Source organism: Crocuta crocuta, unplaced genomic scaffold (genome assembly GCF_008692635.1).
Source record: "Crocuta crocuta isolate KB4526 unplaced genomic scaffold, BGI_CrCroc_1.0 scaffold30, whole genome shotgun sequence".
Classification (NCBI taxonomy): Eukaryota; Metazoa; Chordata; class Mammalia; order Carnivora; family Hyaenidae; genus Crocuta; species Crocuta crocuta.
The window spans coordinates 9,252,000-9,277,493 of record NW_027528345.1 but is presented as its reverse complement, the minus strand read 5'-3'; the positions used below and the strand labels follow the sequence as shown (position 1 = coordinate 9,277,493).

The following is a 25,494-nucleotide window of genomic DNA, read 5'->3' as shown; positions in this document are numbered from 1 at the left end:
GCGAACGAGTCCCGCAGCCCGCTCACCCTCAACCTGACCCTCCCCGGGGCGGGGTTGCTGACTGACGGACAGGTCCTCTTAGCCACCTCAGCCGCGCTTTTTCTCAGCGCCCCGCCTCCCCAAGCATGATAGGTAGCTGGCGTCAGCCAATGGTGACACACCGCCATGGGCACAGTAGCCAATCAGGGATTCGGAGCCTGGAGAGGCGAGGGGCCCGAGTTAGAAGCGGCTGGCGCGGCCAGAGGCCAAGCGGCGCGGCGCGGAGCGGCGCGGCTGCAGAGGTAAGATGGCGGCGGTGCTCGATCTCCCTTCTGCAGTTAGGCTGCTGCTCCGCTCTTCCTGCCCTCCCCGCGTTGCTACTTTGTCTCGATCAGCCTGGAGGTCGCTTTCCTCTTATAGGCCCCAAGAAGCCAGATTCTCCAGTGCCCAGAGCCGGAGGACAAAATGGCGCTTGCACAGGCGGCCGAGGACGGGCAGGGCCCAGCCGTGAGCTCTGAGGCGGGCTGGGACAAAGGCGGCGTGCAGAGAGGCGGGGGCCGGGCGGGGCGCTGCGGTGTTGCCGCCACCGTGTGGGGCGGGCGCTCCCTCCTCGTGCGCCGGCCGTGCGAGTGTGAGATACGACGTGCTGGTGGTCAGGGTGGGAGCGGGCATGAGGGAGAGGCTGAAGTGAGACAGGTTTTCTAATGGCCTGGGGAGACCAATGCGGAGGGGAGTTAAAGAGCTTGACTTCTGCTTGTCCTTTGGAAAGTGTCCGCAGTCTGCCCGGATGTCGTGGAGCAGGAAATTGCGGGAAGGGTAAGGGCTTTTTGTGTGTGTGACCCTGCAGGTTTTGGTATGAACAGGATTCGGATCCACGTCTTGCCGACCAATCGGGGGAGGATAACCCCAGTGCCCAGGTCTCAGGAGCCTCTATCTTGTTCCTTCACTCATCGCCCATGCTCGCAGCCTCGTCTGGAGGGGCAGGAATTTTGCATTAAACATATCCTTGAAGATAAGAATGCACCCTTCAAGCAGTGTAGTTATATATCGACGAAGAATGGAAAAAGATGTCCCAGTGCTGCTCCAAAGCCTGAGAAGAAAGATGGGTATATATGTATAGATAATCTACGTCGTTTGTACTTTTAGTTTTAAAGTGATGGGGTGTGTGTTTGGTATATTGTGGGTTTGGGAATAGCTGGAAATTTTGTAAAATTGGGGTTATGGATATATACTTGGGAAGAAAAAGTAAAAACATTGAAAACTGGAAAGAGACCACTTCCAGTTGGTCTACTCAGTTACTCTCTTTAGACCTTTTCTCTTGTCCATAAAATAAAGAGATATTCTAGATTATTCTTAACCCTGGGGTCCATGGCCCTTTGGGTGGGCCCTGATCCTTGTTAAGTAATATGCAAAATTGTGTGTATGTGTATTCTTCTGGGAAAGGCTTTATTGCTTTCATCATATAAGCAAAAGTATCCATGTAGAAACAACTTGGCTAGTTAATTCTGCATGTATAATTGGGTTTTAAAATTGCGTCCCACACCTTCTTATCCTCAGTGAATTGATACAGAATTGAAGTGTAGAGTTGCCTTCCAGAATCAATTTTGAAAGGTGAAAGAAGATCTCTTTGATTTGATCTAAGGTGATGTCAGCATTTTTATAGTTGGAATATTTTGTTTGATGAGTGAAGCACCGGATTATGATATCTGCATTTCCCCGTAGTAATACTAAATAAATTGACCTTGGGGCAGTTAAATTACTCTGTTTCATTAGTAATTTTAATTTCCTAAAAACGATCTCAAGATTAGTGACAGTGAAAATGGTTGAACTCTTTCAAGAAGGGAACGGAGTATAAAATGTTAAAATTTTGTCTCCTTAGGGTGTCTTTCTGTGCTGAACATGCCCGTAGGAATGCCCTGGCACTTCATGCTCAAATGAAGAAGACCAATCCAGGGCCTATGGGTGAAACACTCTTGTGCCAGCTGAGCTCCTATGCTAAGACAGAGCTGGGGTCTCAGACTCCAGAAAGTAGCCGCAGTGAAGCCAGCCGAATTCTGGGTAAGGATCTTCTCTCCTTAGAATAAAAAAGGAAAGAGTAAGTCAAAGAACTTACTTTGGTTTGCCACAGTCCCTTGAATGTATATGGCACATAATAATACAGTAATACTGTAAATCTTTGACAATTTGATGAGAATTCCAGGATTGCTATGTTCACAAGTTCTTTTCGGTTTGAAGTAGCCTGTGCTTGGGTCTACTTTCCTGGGTTTATGACTATTTCTTCCATGGCTGTTTTTATGCTTATCTTTGTTAGGCAAGGTAATTTCAGGAAGCAAGAATAATTTTGAATTGACCTTTCTGTCCTTTTGAGGGCATGGTTACCTCCTTTATGTTATAAGTACTCTTACCTGGGTTGTATTTTTTAAGCCGATTTTACTTGCTAGTGCCTTTCTGCCAAGTTTTGGGGGTGGAGGGTTGTTTGTTCTGTTTTAAATTTTAAGGTTTGGGTTGATGTGTTAAGTAATCTAGTTTTGTGTGGTGGAGTTACAGAGGTGGGAAGTCTTAATGGCTGCTCTCCCTTCCTTGCCTCAGATGAAGACAGCTGGAGTGATGGGGAGCAGGAACCCATTACTGTGGATCAGACATGGAGAGGTGACCCTGACAGTGAAGCTGATAGCATAGACAGTGATCAAGAAGATCCCCTAAAGTAAGTTGTAACTCCATGTAAGGTTTTTAAATATTTTTTTGCAGTTAGTATGTGGACTACAGTAATGCTATTAACTAACTATAGTAAACTATTAATAGATTAATAACTTAGCCAGGTTGAAGATAGCTTAGTTATTTGTGAGCAATAGTAGCTTAGTAGCTTCTGTATGTTAAAGTGTCCTGGTTCATCACCATCTTGCTGCAAGGCAAAATTTGATTATTCTTTGGAAGTCTTGGAATTTGGGGGAGTTAGATATCAAATTCTACACATGAGAATGTATAGGGGAGAAAATACGAAATTTCTTGGACATAAGAATGGGAGGTTGATTGAGAAATGCTTAGAGAAGTTAGAGAAGAGGAGATTGATGTGAGTGGATTCCTGGCTTAAATCTGAGGAACAAAAATGTGATTATACTTGAAGACATTTTTTTTTCAGAGTTACATTTTATGAGTTTTTTTTCCTGGTAGAAAAATAAGATGTTTAAGACTGTCCTTTGGTTTCAAGGCTAAGAGAAACTGAGGTAGAAACCCAGAAGTGAGTAATTAGTGTATGTAATTATATCTAAACTAAATAAGGTTCTACTCTTCATTTAACCCATGGTCACCTCAGGAGTTGCAGAAACAAAAACTGCCACTCAGAAGTCTCACGGTTTGAGTTTACTTGAGTTGTTGTTTTCTGCATTCTTTTTGACTACTGTCTAACACTTCTTACTGACAGTTTGCATAGAAATATTATAAATGGTGGGAGGGGTAATGAATTTCTAGTCTGTTCATAAAAAGTCATTTAGGGTTACATTTTCTGAGTATAATAATTTCATCGATTTTTCTTAAGTAATGTCCATATAGTCCGCTCTTCAGGAAGTATTTATTTGAAAGTCCCATGTAAGTAGTTTGAAAAGGAATGTTCGTTATCTAGGAGGATTCTCCCACAGTAACTTTGGTTTATTTGGTTTGTTTACTTGGTAACTTTATACCAAACATTCGTTTTTGCTCTCCATTTGCTTCTGGAAATGCCAAACTTGCTCCTTTGAAGAGGTATATGCTCTGTAGGGTCACAAAGTGACTGTCCTTTGGTGTGGTAAATACTCAGCTTTGAAGGTCCAGAAACTTGATTTTGTCAGTAGTAATCTAGAGTGGATCAGTCTTTTGGGGACACATTTATGCTAGTGTAATTTAAAAATACCAGTTAATTTATTATAAATGTTAAAAGGACTAGGTATTTAGTGTCAATATCTTCTAAAAGGAACATTCCAAGGGAGAAAATAAAGCCCCAAGTATGTTCAGCTATTAGGCAACTAAATATAAGGCTTCCCTTAATTCACCCATGAGATTATCCAAAAAAATTTTGGCCTCCTAAAATATTTGCATTTTTAGGGATGTAAATACAGTTGTTAAATGTCTTCTTATAGTATTAAATTTGTTAATGTGGTTGCAAATTACTGTCTTGTTAAATTTGATAAAAATATTTAATGAAATTCTTTTAATTTCATCTCTGGTGCCAGTGTTTCATTGTTTCTAGGACCACTTTTTGAATCATTAACTATTTACAGCATCTATCTTCTTCACTTGCTTGTTCCAGAAGGGTGCTTTTTGTATTGTTTATGATGATGTCATTAGAGATTTTATCCTAACTAGGATTAGTATTGGCATAGTTTCTTTCCCCCCTTATTGGTATGTATATGTGATTTCCCTCAAAGTAACCATTTACTTAATTGCTTTGTAAAAAGTAATCTAAAAAGTCCGTTTATAACAACATCCAGCACTGGTGAAGTTTTAGCCTATGAGTAATTGTTAGGGGCACCTGGGTGGCTCAGTGGGTTAAACATTCGACTCTTGATTTCAGTTCAGGTCCTGATCTCACAGTAGTGAGATCGGGTGTGGAGCCTGCTTAAGATTCTGTCCCTCTGTCCCTCTCCCCCACTCTCATTCTCTCTCTCTAAAATAAAATAAACAACAACAAAAACATCCAGCCAAGATAAGTTAAAAAAAAAAAGAGTAACTTAAATCTTTCTCTTTTTAAAAAGTAATTTTTATTGTATGACTTCAGACATTTAGAATTAGTTTTGGTAAATGTCATTTCAGGTTATTGAGTCTTCGTTGTTATTAAAATAAATTTGGGCGGGCGCCTGGGTAGCTCCGTCTGTTAAGCGTCTGACTTTGACTCAGGTCATGATCTCACAGTTCGTGGGTTCGAGCCCCGCATCAGGCTCTGTGCTGACAGCCAGCTCAGAGCCTGGAGCCTGTTTCAGATTCTGTATCTCTCTCTGTGACCCTCCCCTACTCATGCTGTCTCTTTCTGTCTTACTCAGAAATAAATAAAAAAAATTTCAAAAAATTTAAAATAAATTTGGGGAAATGCCCTTTAATAAGAGGGACTCTATTTCATATACAAGGAATGTAAGATGGTTCCCTCTTTGTTGAAGATGCATTTACATAATGAAACCCTGACTTAAATTTATGAATATCAGAGTAAGGGAAGTTGGTGCTTACTTTTATTTAAAAATTTTTTTTAATATTTGCTTATTTATTTTGAGAGAGAAAGAATCCCAAGTAGGCTCTGGCTGTTGGCATAGATTCTGACGTAGGGCTTGATCTCAACAACTGAGAGCATGACCTGAGACAAAATCACCAGTCAGATGTTTAACCGACTGAGCCACCAGTGTGTCCTGGTACCTGATTTTANGATTGTAAGTAGGGGAGGGGCAGAGAGAGAGGGAGGGAGAGAAAATCCCAAGCAGGCTTTGCACTGTCAGTGCCTAGCCTGACATGGGCTTTATCCTACAAACTATGAGATCATGACCTGAGTTGAAATTAAGAGTTGGATGCTTAACTGACTGAGCCACCCAGGTGCCCCTATTCTATGTGTTTTTTTTATTTTGAAAGAGAGATAGCAATCAGGGGAGGGGTAGAGACAGAGAGAGAGAGAGGAAGAGAGAATTCCAAGCTCTCTGCTTTGTCAGCACAGAGCCTGACATGAGGTTCAATGGTGACAGTGTGACCAGAGCCAAAGTCAAGAGTTGGACCCTTAACTGACTGAGCCACAGAGGTGCCCCTAAAATTAGTTAGAGTATGTAATTTGCATGCATTGTGTTTTATTATTTTTTTAATTAAAAAAAATTTTTTTAAGATTTTTAAAAAACGTTTTTTATTTCTGAGAGAGAGCGAGAAACCACATGATCAGGGGAGGGTCAAAGAGAGAGGGAGATACAGAATCTGAAACAGGCTCTAGGCTCTGAGCTAGCTGTCAGCACAGAGCCTGACGCAGGGCTCGAACCCACAAACCGTGAGATCATGACCTGAGCCGAAATCAGACGCTTAACTGACTGAGCCACCCAGGCACCCCAAATACGTTGTGTTTTAAAATGAAGAAAATAAGTTTTTACTCAGAATGAAAATAGCAACTCTATGTATCTAGTTTGTTCTTCCTGTTTAATGATTACACAAGGCAAATGGAACCAATAGTCATTTAAATTTGCAACTGGTCATTTCATTTTGAGTTACTTAAATCAGAATCTGGAAAGTCTCCAATTAAACCGTTAAACTCATTGGCTTATGTGACCTCATTATAATCAGTACAATACCTTTAAAAAGTTCTGTTTATAATTGGTGGCAGAGCGTAGTGAAGTTAGTGTGGATCTAAATTTTTGGAAGTTAAAGGTTAACCTAGGGTACTGTATTTTGAGAAATTTGTCAAGAAAATGAGCTGGAGGACAGTGAATAGCCATTGTGGACCAGTGTTTTAAGGGCCCACGTAAACTCCAATATAGGAATGTATTTCAAATTATGGGACATTTGGGTGGCTCATTCTCTTGAATGAGCTCTTGATCTCAGCTTAGGTCTTGATCTCAGGGTCATGAGTTTGGGCCCTGAGTTGGGCTCTGAACTGGGTGTGGAGCCTACTTTAAAAAAAATGTATTTTAAATTAGAAATTGAAATTATTTGTTACGTTTTGTACTTCAGTTAAAATATATTAAGATATAAATGCTACTAAGTTGAACACTTTTAATCTCTCCTGACTGGCAGGTGACTAAATTATGAAATGGAGTAGGAATGTAGGTAGATTAATAAAAGTTTTTGAGTGTTCCATATCTTCACTTTTTCTTCAACATAATGTAAACAACTGGGGAAAATAATGAAACATCTCCCCTTCCTCATACTATGAGATCATACCTTAATATCCATACTTGGAAATTTTCTTTGTTGTTTTGTTTTTTAATAACAACTTGAATGTTGTATGACAATGTTAGTATTTAATAAGGTGATTGTCTCAGTGCTGACCTCTATTGTAGTTTTTAATTTTTATTTAAATGCTGGTTAGTTACCATACAGTGCAGTATTAGTTTCAGTAGTAGAATTCATTGATTCATCATTTACATACAACACCCAATGTTTGGGGCACCTGAGTGGCTCAGTAGGTTAAGCGACCAACTTCCAACTTCCTCAGGTCACAATTTTACAGTTTGTGAGTTCAGTCCTCATATGGTGCTCTGTGCTGATGGTGCAGAGCCTGTTTGGGATTCTTTCTCTCTTCTCATCTCTGCCCCTTCTGTGTGCATGTGCTTTCTCTCTCGTTTTCTCTCTCAAAAATAAACTTTAAAAAACCCCAACAAAACCCAGAACACTCAGTGCTCGTCAGAAGTGCATGCCTTAATACCTGTCACGCATCCAGTCCGTCCCCCACCCACCTCCTCTCCAGCAACCTCAGTTCTCTGTAGAGTCTCTTATGATTTCTTTCCCTGCCTCTCCCTTCCCCTCCCCTCCCCTCCCCTTCCCCTCCCCTCTGTCTCCCTTCCTTCCTTCTTCCTTTCCCTCTCTTCCCATATTTTTATCTGTTTTGTTTCTTAACTCCCACATAAGTGAAATCATATGGTATTTGTCTTTCTCTGACTTACTTGGCTTAGCATAATACACTTTAGCTCCATCCACATTGCAAATGGCAAGATTTCATTCTTTTTGATGGCTGAGTAAATGTCCCATTTATATATATACCACATCTATATCTTCATCAGTTAATAGACATTTGGGTGACTTCTTATTAAGTAACAAAGTTAAGTCTCATCTCTACCCTTGACGCCTTTTAAGCTTTGGTTTTATTGTGTTTTTTTTGTTTTTGTTTTTTTTAAACATTTATTCATTTATGAGAGACCCAGAGAAATGGAACGTGAACAGGGGAAGGGCAGAGAGAGAGGGAGACAGAATCCGAAACAGACCCCAGGCTCTGAGCTCTTAGCACAGAGCCTGATGCCGGGCTCAAACTCACTAACTATAAGATCATGACCTGAGCTGAAGTCGGATGCTTAACCAACTGAGCCACCTAGGCGCCCCTAGTTTTATTGTGTTTTCTTATGCTTTGCTGAATTCTGTTTCATTCCAGACATGCTGGTGTTTATACAGCAGAAGAAGTTGCCCTGATTATGCGTGAGAAGCTAATTCGGTTGCAGTCATTGTACATTGATCAGTTTAAACGACTTCAGCATCTGCTCAAAGAGAAGAAGCGGCGTTATTTACATAATCGGAAAGTGGAACATGAAGCTCTAGGCAAGTTTTATGCCAACTCCCAATAAGCTGTAGTATTATGGGTTCAACATGTGCATTGCTAGTACTTAGATGTATTTCTGTCTTGATACCTGGAGTGAAAAATTTGCTTTTGAAGGTGGCTATCTTAAGGCCAGAGATTTCCCAGTTTATTTCTTGCTCATTTGGGGAAGCTGTCCTTTATTGATAACTTGGCACATAACCTCATGACTATTGTGACTCACCAGGTAGTAGTCTCCTGACTGGCCCAGAGGGACTTTTGGCCAAAGAAAGAGAGAACTTAAAACGTCTAAAATGTCTTCGGCGGTATCGTCAGCGCTATGGAGTGGAAGCCTTATTACATAGGCAGCTGAAGGAACGCAGAATGCTGGCCACAGATGGTGCTGCCCAACAGGTAATTTGTGTTTATACTTCTAAAGGGTATATATTTGCTTTGTTTACAAAATTAGGGTAGTAGTCAAAATACTGTACAGTTTTGGCTCTGAAATCTGATTTAATTTAATTGGATGTGGGGTAAATTGAAAAGAGCACAGTTAAGTGATCATTCTTAATTTGTTTCTTAAGCCCTTGGTCTCAGCTTCAATAGGGATAATTCCATTTTTATCTGTTTTGTTTGTTGAGGCTCCACATAAAGCTACAATTTTATTTTTTAAGACATTTTAAAAATATTTATTTTTGGGAGAGAGTGAGCAGGGGAAGAGCAGAGAGAGGAAGACAGAATCTGAAGCAGGCTCTAGGCTCTGAGATGTCATTACAGCCTGATGTGGGCTTGAATTCATGCACTGTGAGAGCATGACCTGAGCTGAAATCAGACGTTTAATCAACTGAGCCACCTAGCCACCTATAAAATTACAATTTTATTTTTTTATTAAAAAATTTCTTTTTACTTTTTTTTTTGAGAGGCAGAGTGAGACAGAGTGCGAGTCGGGGAGTAGCAGAGAGAGGAGGAGACACAGGATCTGAAGTAAGCTTCAGGCTGTGAGCAAGTGTTCAGTACAGAGCCTGATGTGGGGCTCAAACCCACGAACCATGAAATCATGACCTGAGCCAAAGTCTGACACTTAACCGACTGAGCCACCCAGGTGCCCCTAAAATTACAATTTTAAAAAGTGTTTTGCTAGGGTGCCTGGCTGACTCAGTCTGTGGAGCATGCCACTTTTGATCTTGAGGTTATGAGTTCAAGCCCTAAAAAGGGAGAAAAGGTTTCAAAAGACAAAATAGTTTGAAAACATTTAGGCTGATCACACTCTTATAATTTGGAGAAGTATTTTGGATTAGGGTTGACTCACTATTTGAACATGAGGTTTTAACTTTTTTTCCTTTTATATAGTATTAGTGAGTAAATTTGTCAGATATTGAGTTTTTGGCTTTTAAGGATGTACCTTATATGTTATAACTAAATATTCTCATAGATAATTGTATTTTCTTTTGATAGTTTATTTATTTTCTCCATTTTAGGCTCATACGACTCGTTCCAGTCAGAGGTGCTTGGCCTTTGTGGATGATGTTCGTTGTTCCAATCAGTCTCTTCCAATGACCAGACACTGCCTTACCCGTATCTTTTTTATTCAGTTCAGTTTGCTAGCTAGACTAAAGGCTGGTGGGAATCTCTGATAGTTTGTTTAATTGAAGGTCTTTGTTTTCCTTTGGCCCTGAATCAAGGCCAGCAGTTTGTTGAAGCTGTTGGTTTCAAGCAGGAGCCTAAAGAAATGTCTTTCTATGGTCTGTTGGCCATTTCAGAACTTTGGAAATGTAATGGTCAGTTCATTAGAAAGAAACATCTGAGTCATTAGAGATAGGTGTGGCCTAATATTTATTTGATGTTGATTAATACTGGGATTCTAAACTATAGAGATCCCTGATAGAACTTGTTCATTAGAATTATAATACAATTAAATCCAGTTATCAAAAAAAAAATTACTGAGGGTTTTCCACCAAAAAACAATAGGTTCTGAACTGTGACCTTCCTTTGAGAAATTAACCTTTTGTATGGTCAGGGCCCTGATTTGTATGTTTTAGACGCCATTCAAATTGGAAACTTAACCGTTTCCAAAAATGGAATGATTCTATCCCATACTCTCCCAATTAGTTTACCTTTGAACCATCATAGCATCTCTTGATTTGGCTGTGAGATCACATTTCCTATCAGGCTATAAGACTTTTTGAGTTGTTTATTGGATTGTGAAAGTACACTTTTATTATGGATATCAAGTAAGTTACTTTCACAGTAAAAGCACTTGTTAAATATGATTATCTAATGAAGGATTTTGTTTGTCTGGCAAGAGATATAAAATATTTTGAAAATAAAATGTATCTTAAAAAAGATACAAAAACATTTTCTTGGTCTTTTGAAAAGACTTTTTCTGTTCTACTTATTGAATATTTTACCAGTTCATTAATTATTGCAATAAATGTCTGATAAAGGATTGTTGTCCTTAATATACAAAATACTTGTGCAAGGTAATTAAAATCTAAAGATAAATGCCCAAAACATAATGGGCAAAGGTGGACAGATTTAAAAGTAGGAAGTGGCTGATAGTGGAAGAGTGTTTACCTTCACTGTACATAAATGCAATTGGAAATGAAAATTTTAATCTATGAATTTGATACTTGTGTATATATGATATTTAATTAGTGAATTTCAGGCTGAAGTTATGGTAGAATGGATCCTTCTAAATACTGTCATGGGAAGATCAAGTGGTACAAACTTTTTAGAAAGCAGCTTGACAGTGTTCATATTCTTTGATATGATTGTGTCACCTCTGAGAATTTATTTTAAGGAGATCATCAGATGCAACCATTATTTTTATATACAACTCCTTCAACTAGAGACAGTCTTGAAATTCTCAGAGATGGGGAACAAAGAAGAAAATTATGATACAACATAATATGGAATAGGTTCAAGGATTAAACATTTAAATGAATGACATAGGAAAATGTTTGATAGTGACAAAAATAGGATATGGAATTCCATATAATCAAATCCTGGGAGGGGAAGTAAAAATTGACTAGTTTGGATGGTGGGGTTATGAATGCCCCTTATTCCTTGGCCTTGTACTTTCCAGGTTTTCTTCAGTGAGCTTGAATTACTTTATAAGTTAAAAAAATTCAGTTTACAGATATTAAGCTGTATTTTAGACTTACAGTATTATACTAAAATAGTTTATTAGAATATTAATGTTTTAAAAAGCAAAGTTGAAAATGAAGTGTATTTGAAAAGAGAAGGGAAGTATGATTTTTTTTTGTTTTATGCTTTTTTCCTTTCCGCTCCATAGTTGCTTAAGTCACTTACCCTTCCTTAAGTCCTTCTCCCAGAGAAAGATGCGACTGCCATTGGTGACCTGTTAACTCTTTACTCTGGTCTAATGGAGACAGCACTGGACTGAAAGTGAAGGACCCAGACTCTAGTTGTAGGTCAACCATTCCCTTCTCTTTGTCTCTTTTGTCCCCATCTTAAAGGAAAGGGGGTGGAGGAGGATGTGGGGGAGGGTTTTTCCAAGATATATTGTGTTAAATAAGAGACTTATGAAAGTCCTTTGAATTCTGTGAAAAAAGTTCTGATTAAAACATTTAATTTAATAGATTGATTTTAAGTATTAATAATTTAATAAGATTGGGCTTTTTAAGCACATTGGAGACTGTTTAGATTTTCTTCAGCAGTGCAGATCTGATTGTTCCCATTAGATTCATGTGCTTGTTCATTTGATTGTTCATTTTCATTCAATAAATACTGTTTACTTTGTACTATTTACGGTTCCTTTAGAGGAGTGGTTCTCAACTGGGGGCCATTTTATCCTCATTTGGCAATGTGTAGAGACAGTTTTACTTAGTCTAACTCAAGAGTGAGAGTGAGATGCTACTGACATCTAGTGGGTAGAGGCCAGAGTGCTGCTAAGCACCCTGTAGTACACCCGACAGCCAGTATAACCTCAGTAAACCTGAGGCTTACTGTAAACCCAGCTTAAATTTCCAAGAATTGATTTTAAGAAATGTCTTATTCAAGAAGTTTTATTTGGTTTAAAAATAAATTGTATGTTAGATTTTTTAATTTTTAGGAATTATCACAAAATTCGGGAGAAAAGTTTACTCATAATTCTGTAATCCTGGGTACATTTATTTTATAGGAAATTGAGCTTTCTGGTTTAAAAATAAGCCCACATTTGAAATAACAGTTGTCTGTTAATCTAGGGAAAAAATATATAGTTAAGATTTCAGGAAATGGTATCACGAGTAAAAAACTACTTCATAGAGTAACTTGAACTAAATTTTGTTATTTTACCTAATGATGATTTTAATTTTGATTCATCTTACAGAGCTTCTTTGCCAACTTGGAAACTGGCCCTTTTCTGTTTTACCCTTAATAGAAGTTGTTAGTGCTCCTGGAATATTCCTGAAGTTCCTTTCCGTGGGAAATTCTGTTTCCTTTCTCTTTGGAGGACCATGCAACCTCCTCTGCATTAGTACCCCCATCACCCAACAAAGGAAGGGAGCATGGAAATAAGTTTATTTTTATTTTTGGTCAAGATAAGATACCTAGTTACTAGAGGTTCTATTTTCCCCAGTTCTCTGCTGCTTTAAGTATATCATGTAAACAGTTTGGAAATAAGATTCAAAAAGGTTTTGCAGTCTTTTCACCAGTCTGCTTAACAGAGCAGAAACATTTGTATCTTTTGATTCTTGGAAGGGGTTGGTACTGCTTCTGCAAGCTGTCTACCTGCCTTTGCCATAACATGTTTCTTCTGAATAGGCGTAGAGACCTAGGATTGTCATTGCTGTTTGCTTAACACTGTGTTTTCAAATGTTTTTTGTTTGACTCTCCTCAGTGAGAACAAGATTAGTGTCTAGACACTGGTTTAAATGACTGGGATCCTGAAGTGTAGATTGGGGACTAGATTTAAATTACTGTTAGAGCTAGAATTAGATGCTAGTGAATGACATTTATTTTGAGAAGAACTTTAAAAATTGTTAACTGGGTTTGGTTCTGTTTCAGATGTAACCAGTTGTCTCTGTAGTCCACATCTTAGGTTTTACATGGCAGACAATTCTTCTATTTTGTGCCTCCGATAGATTTATTTCCCTTGACCATTTTTCTACAGATATTTGTCAGGACACGAATCAGGTTCTCTTCAAATGCTGCCAGGGATCTGAAGAGGTACCCTGCAACAAACCAGTTCCTGTAAGCCTCTCTGAGGATCCCTGCTGCCCACTGCATTTCCAGTTGCCTCCTCAGATGTATAAGCCCGAGCAGGTACTGTCTGTGCCAGACGATCTGGAAGCCGGCCCCATGGATCTGTACTTGAGTGCTGCCGAGCTTCAGCCCACTGAGAGTTTACCTCTGGAGTTCAGTGATGTAAGTTAGAGAAGCTCTGCTCTGGTTGGCCTTTGAGGCAAGGCCTTATTTATTAATGGTGAGACTAGGGTTAGTCTTGTGGCCAGGAGAGTTGATAAAGTTTTTGAAATGATATATGTATGGTTGTATTTGTATGTTAGCATATTGATTTAGAGACTGTTAAGTTGGCAGGAGTTTTTCTGAGGGAATGATAAGGAAATTAAATTGTAACCTATGGGAAGTTGGAAAGTTAAGGTATGGTTGGATTTGGTATAGCCAGGAAATTTGGTACCCATCCACAAGGTGAGTGATTCACTAGGATCTTAGTAATACAAATGAATTCTAATATCTACTCTTAACAGTTGTAAGCTTGTGTTTTTGCTCTGTACTCGTAAAGGTTTTGTTTTTCAGGTTAACATGCCCCCTAGAAGATGACTCTAAACTTAGCTCTGGCTACTGGCTTTATTTTTGATACGTTATCATAGATTCTCTTGTGAATGGACTAGAACAACAGTGATCTCTTTATTTTTATAACCTTCTAAGTATGTACATTACTTTTTGAAGCTTGTTGCTCAATTGGTCCCAGCCCATAAACCCATCTCTGATTTTGTTAACCTAATTAGCACTATCCTACTATCTGACTTCAGGGATCAGTTGACAAACCATCTCTATCTTAGCACTTTGCTTAATATTTAGCCTTCTGGATTAAGGTCTTCATTATATATTCTGAAGATAATTCTTCTGAATTTCATAATAAAAGGTATGTTGTATATAACCATGTCGTTTATTGTGACAGATCTAAATGGAAGGTTCAATATAGGTTGTAAAATTGTTTGCCAAGGGTAGAAGCAAAGTTTCAGTGGCCTCAAGGGTATCGCTTGGTAAAAAAGGGGATATCCAGGCCAGGGTAATATCTGAAAAAGATCCTGGGGCACCTGGGTGGCTGAGTCAGTTAAGCGTCTGACTTTGGCTTAGGTTATAATCTCTGACAGTGTAGAACCTGCTTGGGCAGGATTCTCTCTCTCTACCTCTCTTTCTGCCCCAACCCCCCCCAGTAAAAAAACTTTAAACAAAAAAAGAAAGTTGCATGCTTCTCCCAAATAAGCCAGCCTGGTGTCCCTGTTTTTTCTTTTAAGAGTTTATTTTTTTAAAGTAATCTCTGCACCCACTGTGGGGCTGGAACTCACAACCCTGAGATCTCTGACTTTCATGCTCTCAAAATAAATAAAAACTTAAAAAACAAAAGAATAAACTGATCCCAATTTTTTTCCATACACTCCCCCCTATTTTGGATGTATCATTTACAGGCCTATTAAACTTTGATTTTCATTATTTCATTTATAATAAAATTATGGTTTTTATTCTAATTTTAATTGCTTTTTAAAAAATTTTCACACAGATTTCATAGAATATGAAAACTAGCAAGGGACCTTATTATATGCTTCAGTGCTTTCTAAGTTTTTCCAAAGAGATTATGTTGAAGAGGGTAAAGAATACATAGTCCTAGATTGATAAGGACAGTTTTGTCCACTTTCCTTCATTTTAAATGTGAAGAAAATACAGAGGTATCATTTTCTTTTCCTTCTTTCTTTCTTTTTTAAACTTTTAGTAACTTGAGCTTTATAGGGTCTAAAAATTAACATAATAAGCACTACATTACCAAATTACTTGTAGATATTAATGTAAATATGTATAAACTAGTACATGTATTTTATATAGATGCATTAGGTTAGTAGCTTCTATTTCGTCTGATTATTAATTTCTTAGAACCATTTCTGTTTGACCTTTGCGTTTCCCCTTTCACTTGTTTTTGTCATCTCAGTATTTTTAGAGAATTGTTACACAAAATATTAGAGATTATAAGATGTGATCATAGGTAAAACTTGACATTTAAGGAATCTTAATTTTAAAATATTTTAAAGTATACTGTCAAATCTGTTTAATTCTTATTTGTTGCTTGGATTTTTAAAAAAAGAATGTATGGGAGGGGCGCCTGGGTGGTGTACTTGGATAAATGTCTGACTCTTGATCTCGGCTCAGGTCATGATCTCATGAGTTCGAGCCCTGCGTTGGGCTCTGTGCCACCCCACTGATGGTGCAGAGCATGCTTGGGATTCTGTCTCTCCTTCTCTCTGCCCCTCCCCACTTATGAGTGAGCTCTGCATGTGCTTGCTCGCTCTCTCAAAATAAAGTTAAAAAAAAAGAATGTATGAGAAGTCATCCCTTATTTTTGGGAATCCAGTGGGTTTTTAAGATGAACCTTTGATATTAGAGATTTAAAAGTTATAAACAATCAGTTTTGTACTTGAACTGTATCATGTATATGTATTATGTATATTATATTATGTATAATACATTTGTATTAATGTACTTTTGATAAACCATACTGGTCGTTAAAAGTTAGTTTTATTCTTAATCTTTGAAGGTAAAAATTCTCCAGAAAATGTTGAAACGAAATCCAGTTTAGAAAAGAAATTTTGTCCTATAATTCTGGATATATTTATTAGTAAAAAAATTTGCTGGGGAAAAATGATTTCTTTATGAATTTCACCAAGCGTTAGCTTGTAACCTACATTCTGCCTTAGGTATCATTTCTATAACTTGTTAATAATTTCTGGTAACTTTACTGTGGGAAGACCAGGCATTAGGTATTAATCTAGGTTAAAATTCAGTCTTTCATTCTGGATATTCTGCTTGCCTGTTTTCTGTTCTTTGATCCAAGGATGTTGGGCAACTAATAAACCTAATACCTAAATCCTGTTACTTTGAGGTTCCTCTCTTTTTGTGTGTGATTTTTGAGATCAGAACAAAGTATGTATTCTGTCTTTGTGTTCTGATGGATTTAAATCTGTCTCTAAATATTGCTGTTGTGTAGGCATTTCTGCTGATCCTTTCTTCCTCTCTTATTTTAGGTTCTTTTCCCCAATTTTAATTCTTGTAACAGCATAACTATGTGAGAAAAGCCTTTTCAGTATCTATTTTGTTTTGAAAACATTTCCTTACCATTGTCATCTTGAGATTTGGAAACTTTCTGTTGCACCACCTAAATGAGTTCTTTTAAATTCCATGTTGATTATTTATATAATAATTGTGCATATTAAAAGAATTGGAGAAAATAGTTCATAGACTTAACTATGTACAAACACTGACTTCTGTGGATAGTACAGAAGTTTCTAACACATCTGAAATGGATGTTAGGTAGCCGGCCGTACAGTTTTCCAAATTTCTGCTTAAATTGAGCAGCTTTAAGTCTAGTACATTCTTTAATTATATTCTTTATCTTAATTATTGTGAAGTGTGATTAGCACACCAAAGAAAGGGAAAGGGTTTCATACTCTCAGATGTAATTTAAAAGCATAGAACTAAGCCTCTTATAAAGCTAAACTACTAGAAACATAGAGCCTCTGTTGGGGCTTTGTGGGGCTAAGTGGACTGGGTGTAGCAGAGTAGAAACCCTTGGGTAATTTTCACTCTTGTGAGGGAGAGGTCCGCAGGAGACTCTTGGTGCCATGAAAGTCAGTTTGACACATTGTGGCTTTTCAATGCTTTAGGCCCTGAATCAAGACCAGTGGTTTGCAGTAGCTGTTGGTTTCAAACAGGAGCCAAGAGTAAAGTGTTTCTGTGGTCTGTTAGCCATTCAACACCCCACTGGGAATGGCTAGTTCAATTGGAAGAACATAGTTTATAGAATTGTTTGTACTTTTTCTTTCCTTTTCCTTTTCCTTTCTCTCTCTCTCTCTCTCTCTCTCTCTCACTCTCTGTTAGCAACTGGAGTATTTTTGTTTAAGAATTAGAGATTTGGTTTGTGGGGATAGGGACTTAATCAGGATAGAATTTCCTAGCTCACTGTGGCTGTTAGGACATCACTCAAGCAGTCTCATATTGTCCTTTTTTTTTTTTTTTTTAAGTAAGTTCTGTGCCCAGCGTGGGCCTGAACTCATGACACTGAGGTCAAGAGTCACATGTTCTATCGACTGTGCCAGCCAGGCACCCCCTGATAATTGTCCAATCTGTTAAAGCAGTAATTTATTTTAGTTTGTGATTATGCTGATTGTCCATATTATATTCACTATTGGTGAATGTAGATGTTGATTATAGCTAGTCTTAGAGGGAATATGCTTTTTTTTAAAATAAATTTTCTTTGTAAAATATTTGTAACATGAAATTGACTGTTTAAACCATTTTTAAGTGTATAATTCAGTGGTATTAAGTACATTTACAGTATTGCACAGCCATCACCATCTCCAGAACTTTTCTGTCAGCCCAGAGACTCTTTGCCCATTGAACTGTAACTCCTGCTTCCTCTCCCTCCATCTACTATTCTACTTTCTGTCTGAATTTTTTTGTTTGAAAATACGAGTTGTTTTTAGACTACTGTAGTGGTCTGTTCATTATACTCAGCAGCAAGAAAAATTTCTTAGTGCTTTTGGACCTTATCCCATTTGTTGGACATTCTGGGAAAATTTTTTTGTTTAAAGGTGGGCAAGGGGGTGAGGGAAGTATGGGAGAATTGCTTTGAGGTTTGTTGAAAAATATGCCAACTTCAGCTTATTGGTTCCCTTGGTGTTGCTGATAGGCTTTTCTCTTTCTTTTCCTAGGACTTGGATGTTGTGGGTGATGGTATGCAGTGCCCTCCTTCACCTTTGCTTTTTGATCCTTCACTAACCCTTGAAGATCATTCAGTCAAAGAAATTGCTGAAGGCTCAGTGGATATTCTGGCAAGTGAAGAACAGCCCCATCCAGGCACAGGTCTCCCTGCTGGCTAAGGCTAGCATGTATTCCCAGTGAGTGGGGTTGTCATCACACGAGGATTGTAAGGTGCCCCAGGTGGCAGTTCACCAGATGGGCCCTTACAGAGAACGCTTAATGGGACACTAGTCCCAGAATCTCAGAGAGCAGTACACCGTTTATTTAGTTACCTAGAAGAGGTTAAGACAAGGAATCTACATAAATGGTTCTTTTTAAAGGGAGGGTTCAGCACTGCAATTGTTTTTGTCATAGAGTACAGACAAGTAATGTGATGTGGCTTCTTTCTTTGATCCTTGGGTGGGGTACCAGTGGCCCTGACTGAAGACTAGCAGTTGTACTATGCTGTTGGTTTCAAGCAGAGGCCCAAAGGACTATCTTCCTGTGATTTGCTGGCTGTTCTGGAGCCTCAGCAGAGAATGGCTGTGTCATTGGAAGAAACAACCCACAGTTCTCCCTCCCATTGGGAGAGCCTTGGGATGCTACAAGTAATGACTGCTTACTCCAAGGGTCAGAGAGTGTTAAGTATGGGAAAGAGCAGCTGCTCAGAGTTATTTTATTTCTGCTGTCTTGATCTTGATAAGTCAGATTAATGTTTCAGACCCTAATGAATGGATTTGTAACCAAAGTGACTTTCTTTTAACAGGGCCAGATACAGATGGCTGGAGATGGGTGCAGATCACAGGGGTCTCGAAATTCTGAGAAAGCCTCTGTACCACTGCCTCAAAGTGGAGCGACTACTGCAAATGGGAAGCCAGAACCCTCTTCAATCAGTTGATAGTTTGTTTTGGGAACCATTTGACTTTGGAGGATTTGAATTTTCCATTCTTGAAACAAGTATTTATGACTATCTCTCACTGAAGGGCAACTCAGAATACATTGTTTTTCCTCTGGGTTATTGAGTGCTATAGTCAAACAAACGAAATTTAGGGGGAAGGGACCAGTAGTGTCTACAGGTTGTGGATGTCTTCCCGCTCTGTGTAAGGAAGAGAGATAGGTGATTCCTGTCAGAGCTGCTGGGATTGAGAGAGTATTTGGGACTGTGCCTGAGGGGAGAGACATCTGTGTAATGGGAATCTCCCAAGTCTTGGAACAAATCCACATAGGTGTTTAGGTAGGAGATGTGTACCCTTGGGATATTGATGAAACCCAGTGTTAATTATCTCTGTCTAATGGCCTATGTTTTAGCGTTTCTTTACCTGTCACCTCATTGGGTAATCTGAACCCCCCTCTCCCCTCCAATGAACTCTGACCTATAACCTCTGAGAATAGCCCACAGGACCGGGTCCTCTTTAACCATCCATCTTGCTTCTAACCTATGTAAATTTCTGTAGTGGCTATCTTATGTAAGATACAATAAAAATTATTGTATATAGTTTCTATTAAATGTTAAACTGTTATGAAAATGTAAAACAATCACTTGAATGCATGTTTTATTTGTATTTGTGAATATATATATATACATACTTTTTTGGGGGGGTTCCTTAGGGAGTTGTCTCTGGGAAAGGGAAAACAGGACAGATAAACTTCCATCCCAAGAAGTAGATACATTTTTGGTAAATTGGTTTGGTTTGGAGAATAACATAAAAACCTGTAAGAAGTAGGTAGAAAGGGGTGGAACTTCCTTATTAAAGCCTACCAGTTCTAAGTATCTTCCTTCTTTCTATCCTGCTCTCTGTGTCCCCTACTCCCACTTGCCTTTCTTTCTCCCAATTAATGTCTGGTTATCATCTTAGAATTCTCCAGATCTAGGAATATATATGTAAAACTTGTATTGAAGATGGATCTGATGCTAGATCATGGGGATACGCATAAATTGTCAAGATCATTTTGGTGATGAGTCTAAAGATAGGGTTAATATAGAAGTTCACTTAGGTTTGAGTTACCTATTCTAGAAGTCGTCTATTATAGGATTGGAGATATTGTGGGTTAGGTTCCAGACCACTCTAGTGCTACAGTGAGCCAGGTGAATTTCCTGGTTTCCCACTGCATATGACGGTTATGTTCATACTGTAATCTATAGTGTGCAGTAGCATTATGTCTAAAAAAGTGCATACCTAGTAAAAAAAATACTTTATTGCTAAGAAAAATCCTATCATCTGAGCTTTAAGTAAGTCATAATCACTGATCATATATAATGAGAAAGTTTGAAATATTGCAAGAATTACACATGTGACCTAGAGACACAAAGTGAGCAAATGATGTTGGAAAAATGGTGCCAATACGTTTGCTTAATGCAAGGTTGCCATAAACCTTCAGTTTGTAAAAATACGCAGTTATCTGCAAAGTGCAATAAAGTGAAGCGCAATAAAATGAGGTATACTGTAATTGTCCCTTGACTTTTGTCAGTCAAAGTGCTGCGCACCTGACTTCCATTATTTAGTAGCCCCATGATCTTTGTGGGTATTACCAAGCTCAGTCCTGGTCTCCAGGGAAGGCTCACTGAACTTAGTAATATTGGTGCCCTGCTTACCTGATGGCTTTGGTGAATGGGGATGTCCTCGTAGCCTCACAAATATCCTCCTCTCTGCACCTTTGATTCCTTTGCCTTCTGCCAGGGCAATTCTGGCATTTTCACTTGGCTCAGTGCATGCCATCATTTTTTTCCAGGTTCTGAAAGGCTCCTTGGAAGCTAGTTTTACCACATTCTCTGGGCTTCTGGCCAAGATGTTGAATCCTGGGTACCGAGAACATGCTCTCAAGTCCATGACTTACCCAGTCTTATGTTCTGGTGCCCTTGATTAGGCACCCTTAAAATCCAATACCAGGGGTATTACCCTGCCTCCTACCAATACATGCTAGCTAGTTCTTAGTTCATTTGTCTACAGTTTCTTTAATTTATTCGACCCAGTGCATTTCCAGCTGGATTATACTGGGACTTAACCATAGTTACTGCCCTGGCAGAAAAGAAATGAAGTTGAGGCAGCTTTCCGTGAGGAAGGCTTTATTAAAGGGAGTCTTACTGGATGGATGAAGTGCTAGCTATTGCTAGGGAGTGATGGGCCACCTCTGCAAATACAGTTCAGGGAAGTCTGCAGAGGCAGTATTCTTGGTGGCTTCCACCCAGATGTCTTAATTTCATACTTCAGGGTCTCAGGTTTTTCCAATCAGGCTCCTAACCTTAGCATAACAGTACTGCCTTGGTTGAGCATTCAAGCTTTTTTGGAATTTAACTCCTAAAATCCTCAGCCTGCTACTCAGTTCTGGGTGCTTTTGTGCTGCAGGTGAAAGAGGCCTCCTTTTAAAGTAACTCCTTTGGCTCTCCTACTTCCCATTAACTTAAAAATTTTTTTTTTCAAGCTGTAATTACTTCTCCAGAATGTATTCATCGTGTAACAGGAAGTTTGTACCTTTGTCCACTGTCACCCATTTCCCCCATCCCCACCCCCTGTCTCTGGCAACCACCAATCTGTTCTCTGTTCCTGTGGATTTGGTTTTTTAAGATTTCCGTGTGTAGGTGAGATTATTCACTATTTGTCTTTCTCTGTCTGGCTTATTCTACTTAGCATAATGCCTTCAAAGTCTATCCATGTTATTCCCAAATGGCAGGATTTCCTTTCTCTCAGGAAGCCTCGTGATGGGTATGTGGCTGGGATAAAAGTAGGTTAGTGCCTTCAGATTCTAGCAACCAGGGACGGTGTAATGGGCAAGTGATCAGAGTCTCAATGTTTGAAATTTAGCTTACTCTAAGAGGAGAGAATATTTTTCTGGATTCCCTGTTTTATTTTCTTAACACTTTGAGGTCCCCAACTGGCTCAGCTGCCCAGAGCTCTCAGCCTGCAATGTTTGGCCATGTTGGTTGTAACCGTAGGTCACCAGGACTCACCATCCTAACATTATTAGGCAATACCACTTAGCCTTTCTTTTAGCCCCCGTGGATGGTTCCATTTGATGGGTGTATCTACCCAGCTTTTTTCAGACAGTCTGCTTAATTCCAGGTGACACTTTGATGTCCCTTGTCTCATCAGTTGACCAGGTATCACTGGTGGAGCTGAGCCAAAGATGTAGTGATGGGAGGAGTGGTGGTGCCTAGAGAACTGAGGGATATAGCTGGAAAATGACTACAGTTCCTTCCCCATCTTCTTTTCCTTCTGCTGATAAAGTTTACAGCTACCCACATGTTCCTTATACCTCTTATACCTGTGTTTCATGGCTTAGTGAATGGCATACCATCCACCCAGTGACCAAACTGGAAATCTAGAAGTTACCCATTGTTCTCCCTCTCCTGCCCACACCTCATTGGTCACTATCACAATTCCTCCTTCATAATGTCCCTCGAGTTTGTTTCCTTTCTTCATCTGTACTGACATTACCTCATTTTGGACCACAGGTTGCAAACTGATGACCTTCATACCAGATTGGCCCATATGTGAGGACTTTTTTGCACAATTTTGAAAATAAAAAAATTACATTAAATTTCTTAAAATTTGGAAGATATAGCAATACTGAACAATATTGTTGCATGAAACAACTAATGAGCTGAATAGGGTTTTGTATTGTTTAAGCAACATGTCCTTTTCATTTTCCACAGTTACACCTCTCCCTATTGTCTTAGACCCCGCCCGCTTCACTCAACTTATGGTATGTCTGGCTCCTACATACATTGGAATTTGCAACCCCTTGTTCCTTCTCTTGAGAAAGACAATAGCTCTCTAACTCCTGTCCCAACTTGAGATCTTAACCTTTTAATTTTTTTATTTTAATTTTTTCTATAATTTACTTTTTATAATTTACATTCAAGTTAGCACATGGTGCAACAATGAATACAGGAGTAGATTCCTTAAGCCCCTTACCCATTAGCCCATTGTCCCTCCCACAAACCCTTCAGCAACCCTCTATATATTTAAGAGTCTTAGATTTTGTCCCCCTCCCTGTTTTTATATTATTTTTGTTTCCCTTATGTTCATCTCTTTTGTATCTTTTTTAAAATAGTTTATTTTTGAGGCAGAGACAGAACATGAATGGGGGAGGGTCAGAGAGAGGGAGACACAGAATCTGAAACAGGTTCCAGGCTCTGAGCTTTCTGTCAGCACAGAGGCCGACGCAGGGCTCGAACCCACAAACCATGAGATCATTACCTGAGCTGAAGTTGGACACTCAACTGACTGAGCCACCCAGGTGCCCCATCTCTTTTGTATCTTAAAGTCCTCATATTAGTGAAGTCATATGACATTTATCTTTCTCTGATTAATTTCGCTTAGCATAATACCCTCTAGTTCCATCCAGGTAGTTGCAGATGGCAAGATTTCATTCTTTTTGATTGCTGAGTAATACTCCATTGTACATATATACCACATCTGCTTTATCCATTCGTCCATCAGTGGACATTTGGGCTCTTTCCGTACTTTGGCTATTGTTGATGGTTCTGCTATAAACATTGGGGTGCAAGTGTCCCTTTGAAACAGCATACCTGTATCCCTTGGATAAATACCTAGTAGTGCAATTGCTGGGTCATAAGGTAGTTCTGTTTTTAATTTTTTGAGGAACCTCCATACTGTTTTCCAGGGTGGCTGCACAAGTTTGTATTTCCACCAGCAGTACAAAAGAGATCCTCTTTGTCTGAATCCTTGACAACATTTTTTGTTGCCTGAGTTGTTCATGTTAGCCATTCTGACAGGTGTGAGGTGGATTCTCATTGTGGTTTTGATTTGTATTTCCCTGATGATGAGTGATGTTGAGCATTTTTTCATGTGTCAGTTGGCCATCTGGATGTCTTCTTTGGAGAAGTGTCTATTCATGTCTTTTGCCCATTTCTTTACTGGATTATTTGTTTTTTGGGTGTTGAGTTTGTAAGTTCTTTATAGGTTTTGGAATACTAACCCTTCATCTGATACATTGTTTGCAAGTATCTTCTCCCATTCCATTGGTTGTCTTAGCTTGATTGACTGTTTCCTTCACTGTGCAGAAGCTTTTTATTTTGATGAGGTCCCAAGTAGCTCATTTTTGCTTTGGTTTCCTTTCCCTGCAGAGACGTTGAGTAAGAAGTTGCTGCGGCCAAGATCAAAGAGGTTTTTGCCTGCTTTCTCCTTTAGGATTTTGATGACTTCCTGTTTTACATTTAGGTTTTTCATCCATTTTGAGTTTATTTTTGTGTATGGTGTAAGAATGTGGTCCAGGTTCATTTTTCTGCATGCCGCTGTCTAGTTTTCCCAGCACCACTTGCTGAAGAGACTGTCTTTATTCCATTGGATATTCTTTCCTGCTTTGTCAAAGATTAGGTGGCCATACGTTTGTGGGCCCATTTCTGGGTTCTCTATTCTGTTCCATTGATCTGAGTGTCTGTTTCTGTGCCAATGTCATGCTGGCTTGATGATTACAGCTTTGTAACACATCTTGAAGTCTAGGATTGTGATGTCTCCAGTTTTGGTTTTCTTTTTTAAGATTACTTTGGCCATTTAGTCTTTTCTGGTTCCATACGAATTTTAGGATTGTTTGTTCTAGCTCTGTGAAGAATGCTGGTGTTATTTTGATAGGAATTGCATTGACTATGTAGATTGCTTTGAGTAGTATTGACATTTTAACAATATTCTTCCTATCCAGGAGCATGGAATATTTTCCCAATTTTTTGTGTCTTGTTCGATTTCTTTCATAAGCTTTCTATAGTTTTCAGTGTATAGATTTTACACCTCTTTGGTTATATTTATTCCTACATATTTTATGGTTTTTGGGTGCAATGGTAAATGGGATCGATTCCTTGATTTCTCTTTCTGTTGCTTCATTATTGGTGTATAGGAATGCGCTGATTTCTGTGCACTGATTTTATATCCTGTGACTTTGCTGAATTCTTGAATCAGTTTAGCAGTTTTTTGGTAGAATCTTTTGGGTTTTCCATATAGAGTATCATGTCATCTATGAAGAGTGAAAGTTTGACCTCCTCCTGGCCGATTTGGATGCCTTTTATTTCTTGTGTTATCTGATTGCTAAGGCTATCCAATACTATGTTGAATAACAGTGATGAGAGTGGACATCCCTGTCTTGTTTCTGACCCTAGGGGAAAAGTTCTCAATTTTTCCCCATTGAGGATTATCTTAGCGGTGAGTCTTTCATATATGGCTTTTATGATCTCGAGGTATGATCCTTCTATCCCTAGTTTCTTGAGGGTTTTTTTTTTTATTAAGAAAGGATGCTGTTTTTGTCAAATGCTTTAACTGCATCTGTTGAGAGGATTGTGTGGTCCTTGACCTTTCTTTTATTGATGTGAT

The 25,494-nt window shown here is 38.8% G+C and overlaps 1 protein-coding gene and 3 non-coding genes across 6 annotated transcripts; all 4 read left to right on the top strand.

The window, feature by feature from the left end:
* Positions 1–213: 213 nt before the first annotated feature.
* KANSL2 (KAT8 regulatory NSL complex subunit 2) lies at positions 214–20,608 on the top strand. Of its 3 annotated transcripts, none has more exons than XM_077753280.1 (10): positions 214–281; positions 827–1,085; positions 1,859–2,037; positions 2,569–2,683; positions 8,057–8,220; positions 8,445–8,611; positions 9,676–9,772; positions 13,314–13,465; positions 18,145–18,264; positions 18,939–20,608. In XM_077753280.1, exons 2-10 carry the CDS (start codon positions 835–837, stop codon positions 19,068–19,070), a joined length of 1,377 nt encoding a protein of 458 aa, XP_077609406.1. In that variant the 5' UTR covers positions 214–281; positions 827–834; the 3' UTR covers positions 19,071–20,608. The 3 variants fall into 3 exon arrangements, with proteins under 3 accessions (XP_077609406.1, XP_077609404.1, XP_077609405.1); XM_077753278.1 differs by having other exon boundaries at positions 13,314–13,567; XM_077753279.1 differs by having other exon boundaries at positions 13,314–13,567; positions 18,145–18,330; positions 18,939–19,026.
* LOC144223003 (small nucleolar RNA SNORA2/SNORA34 family) lies at positions 9,864–10,000 on the top strand. The gene has a single exon (XR_013332516.1). It is a non-coding gene; the product is annotated as a small nucleolar RNA SNORA2/SNORA34 family (small nucleolar RNA).
* On the top strand, positions 17,095–17,227 carry LOC144223004 (small nucleolar RNA SNORA2/SNORA34 family). Its single transcript, XR_013332517.1, has one exon. It is a non-coding gene; the product is annotated as a small nucleolar RNA SNORA2/SNORA34 family (small nucleolar RNA).
* On the top strand, positions 18,604–18,738 carry LOC144223005 (small nucleolar RNA SNORA2/SNORA34 family). Its single transcript, XR_013332518.1, has one exon. It is a non-coding gene; the product is annotated as a small nucleolar RNA SNORA2/SNORA34 family (small nucleolar RNA).
* Positions 20,609–25,494: the final 4,886 nt, after the last annotated feature.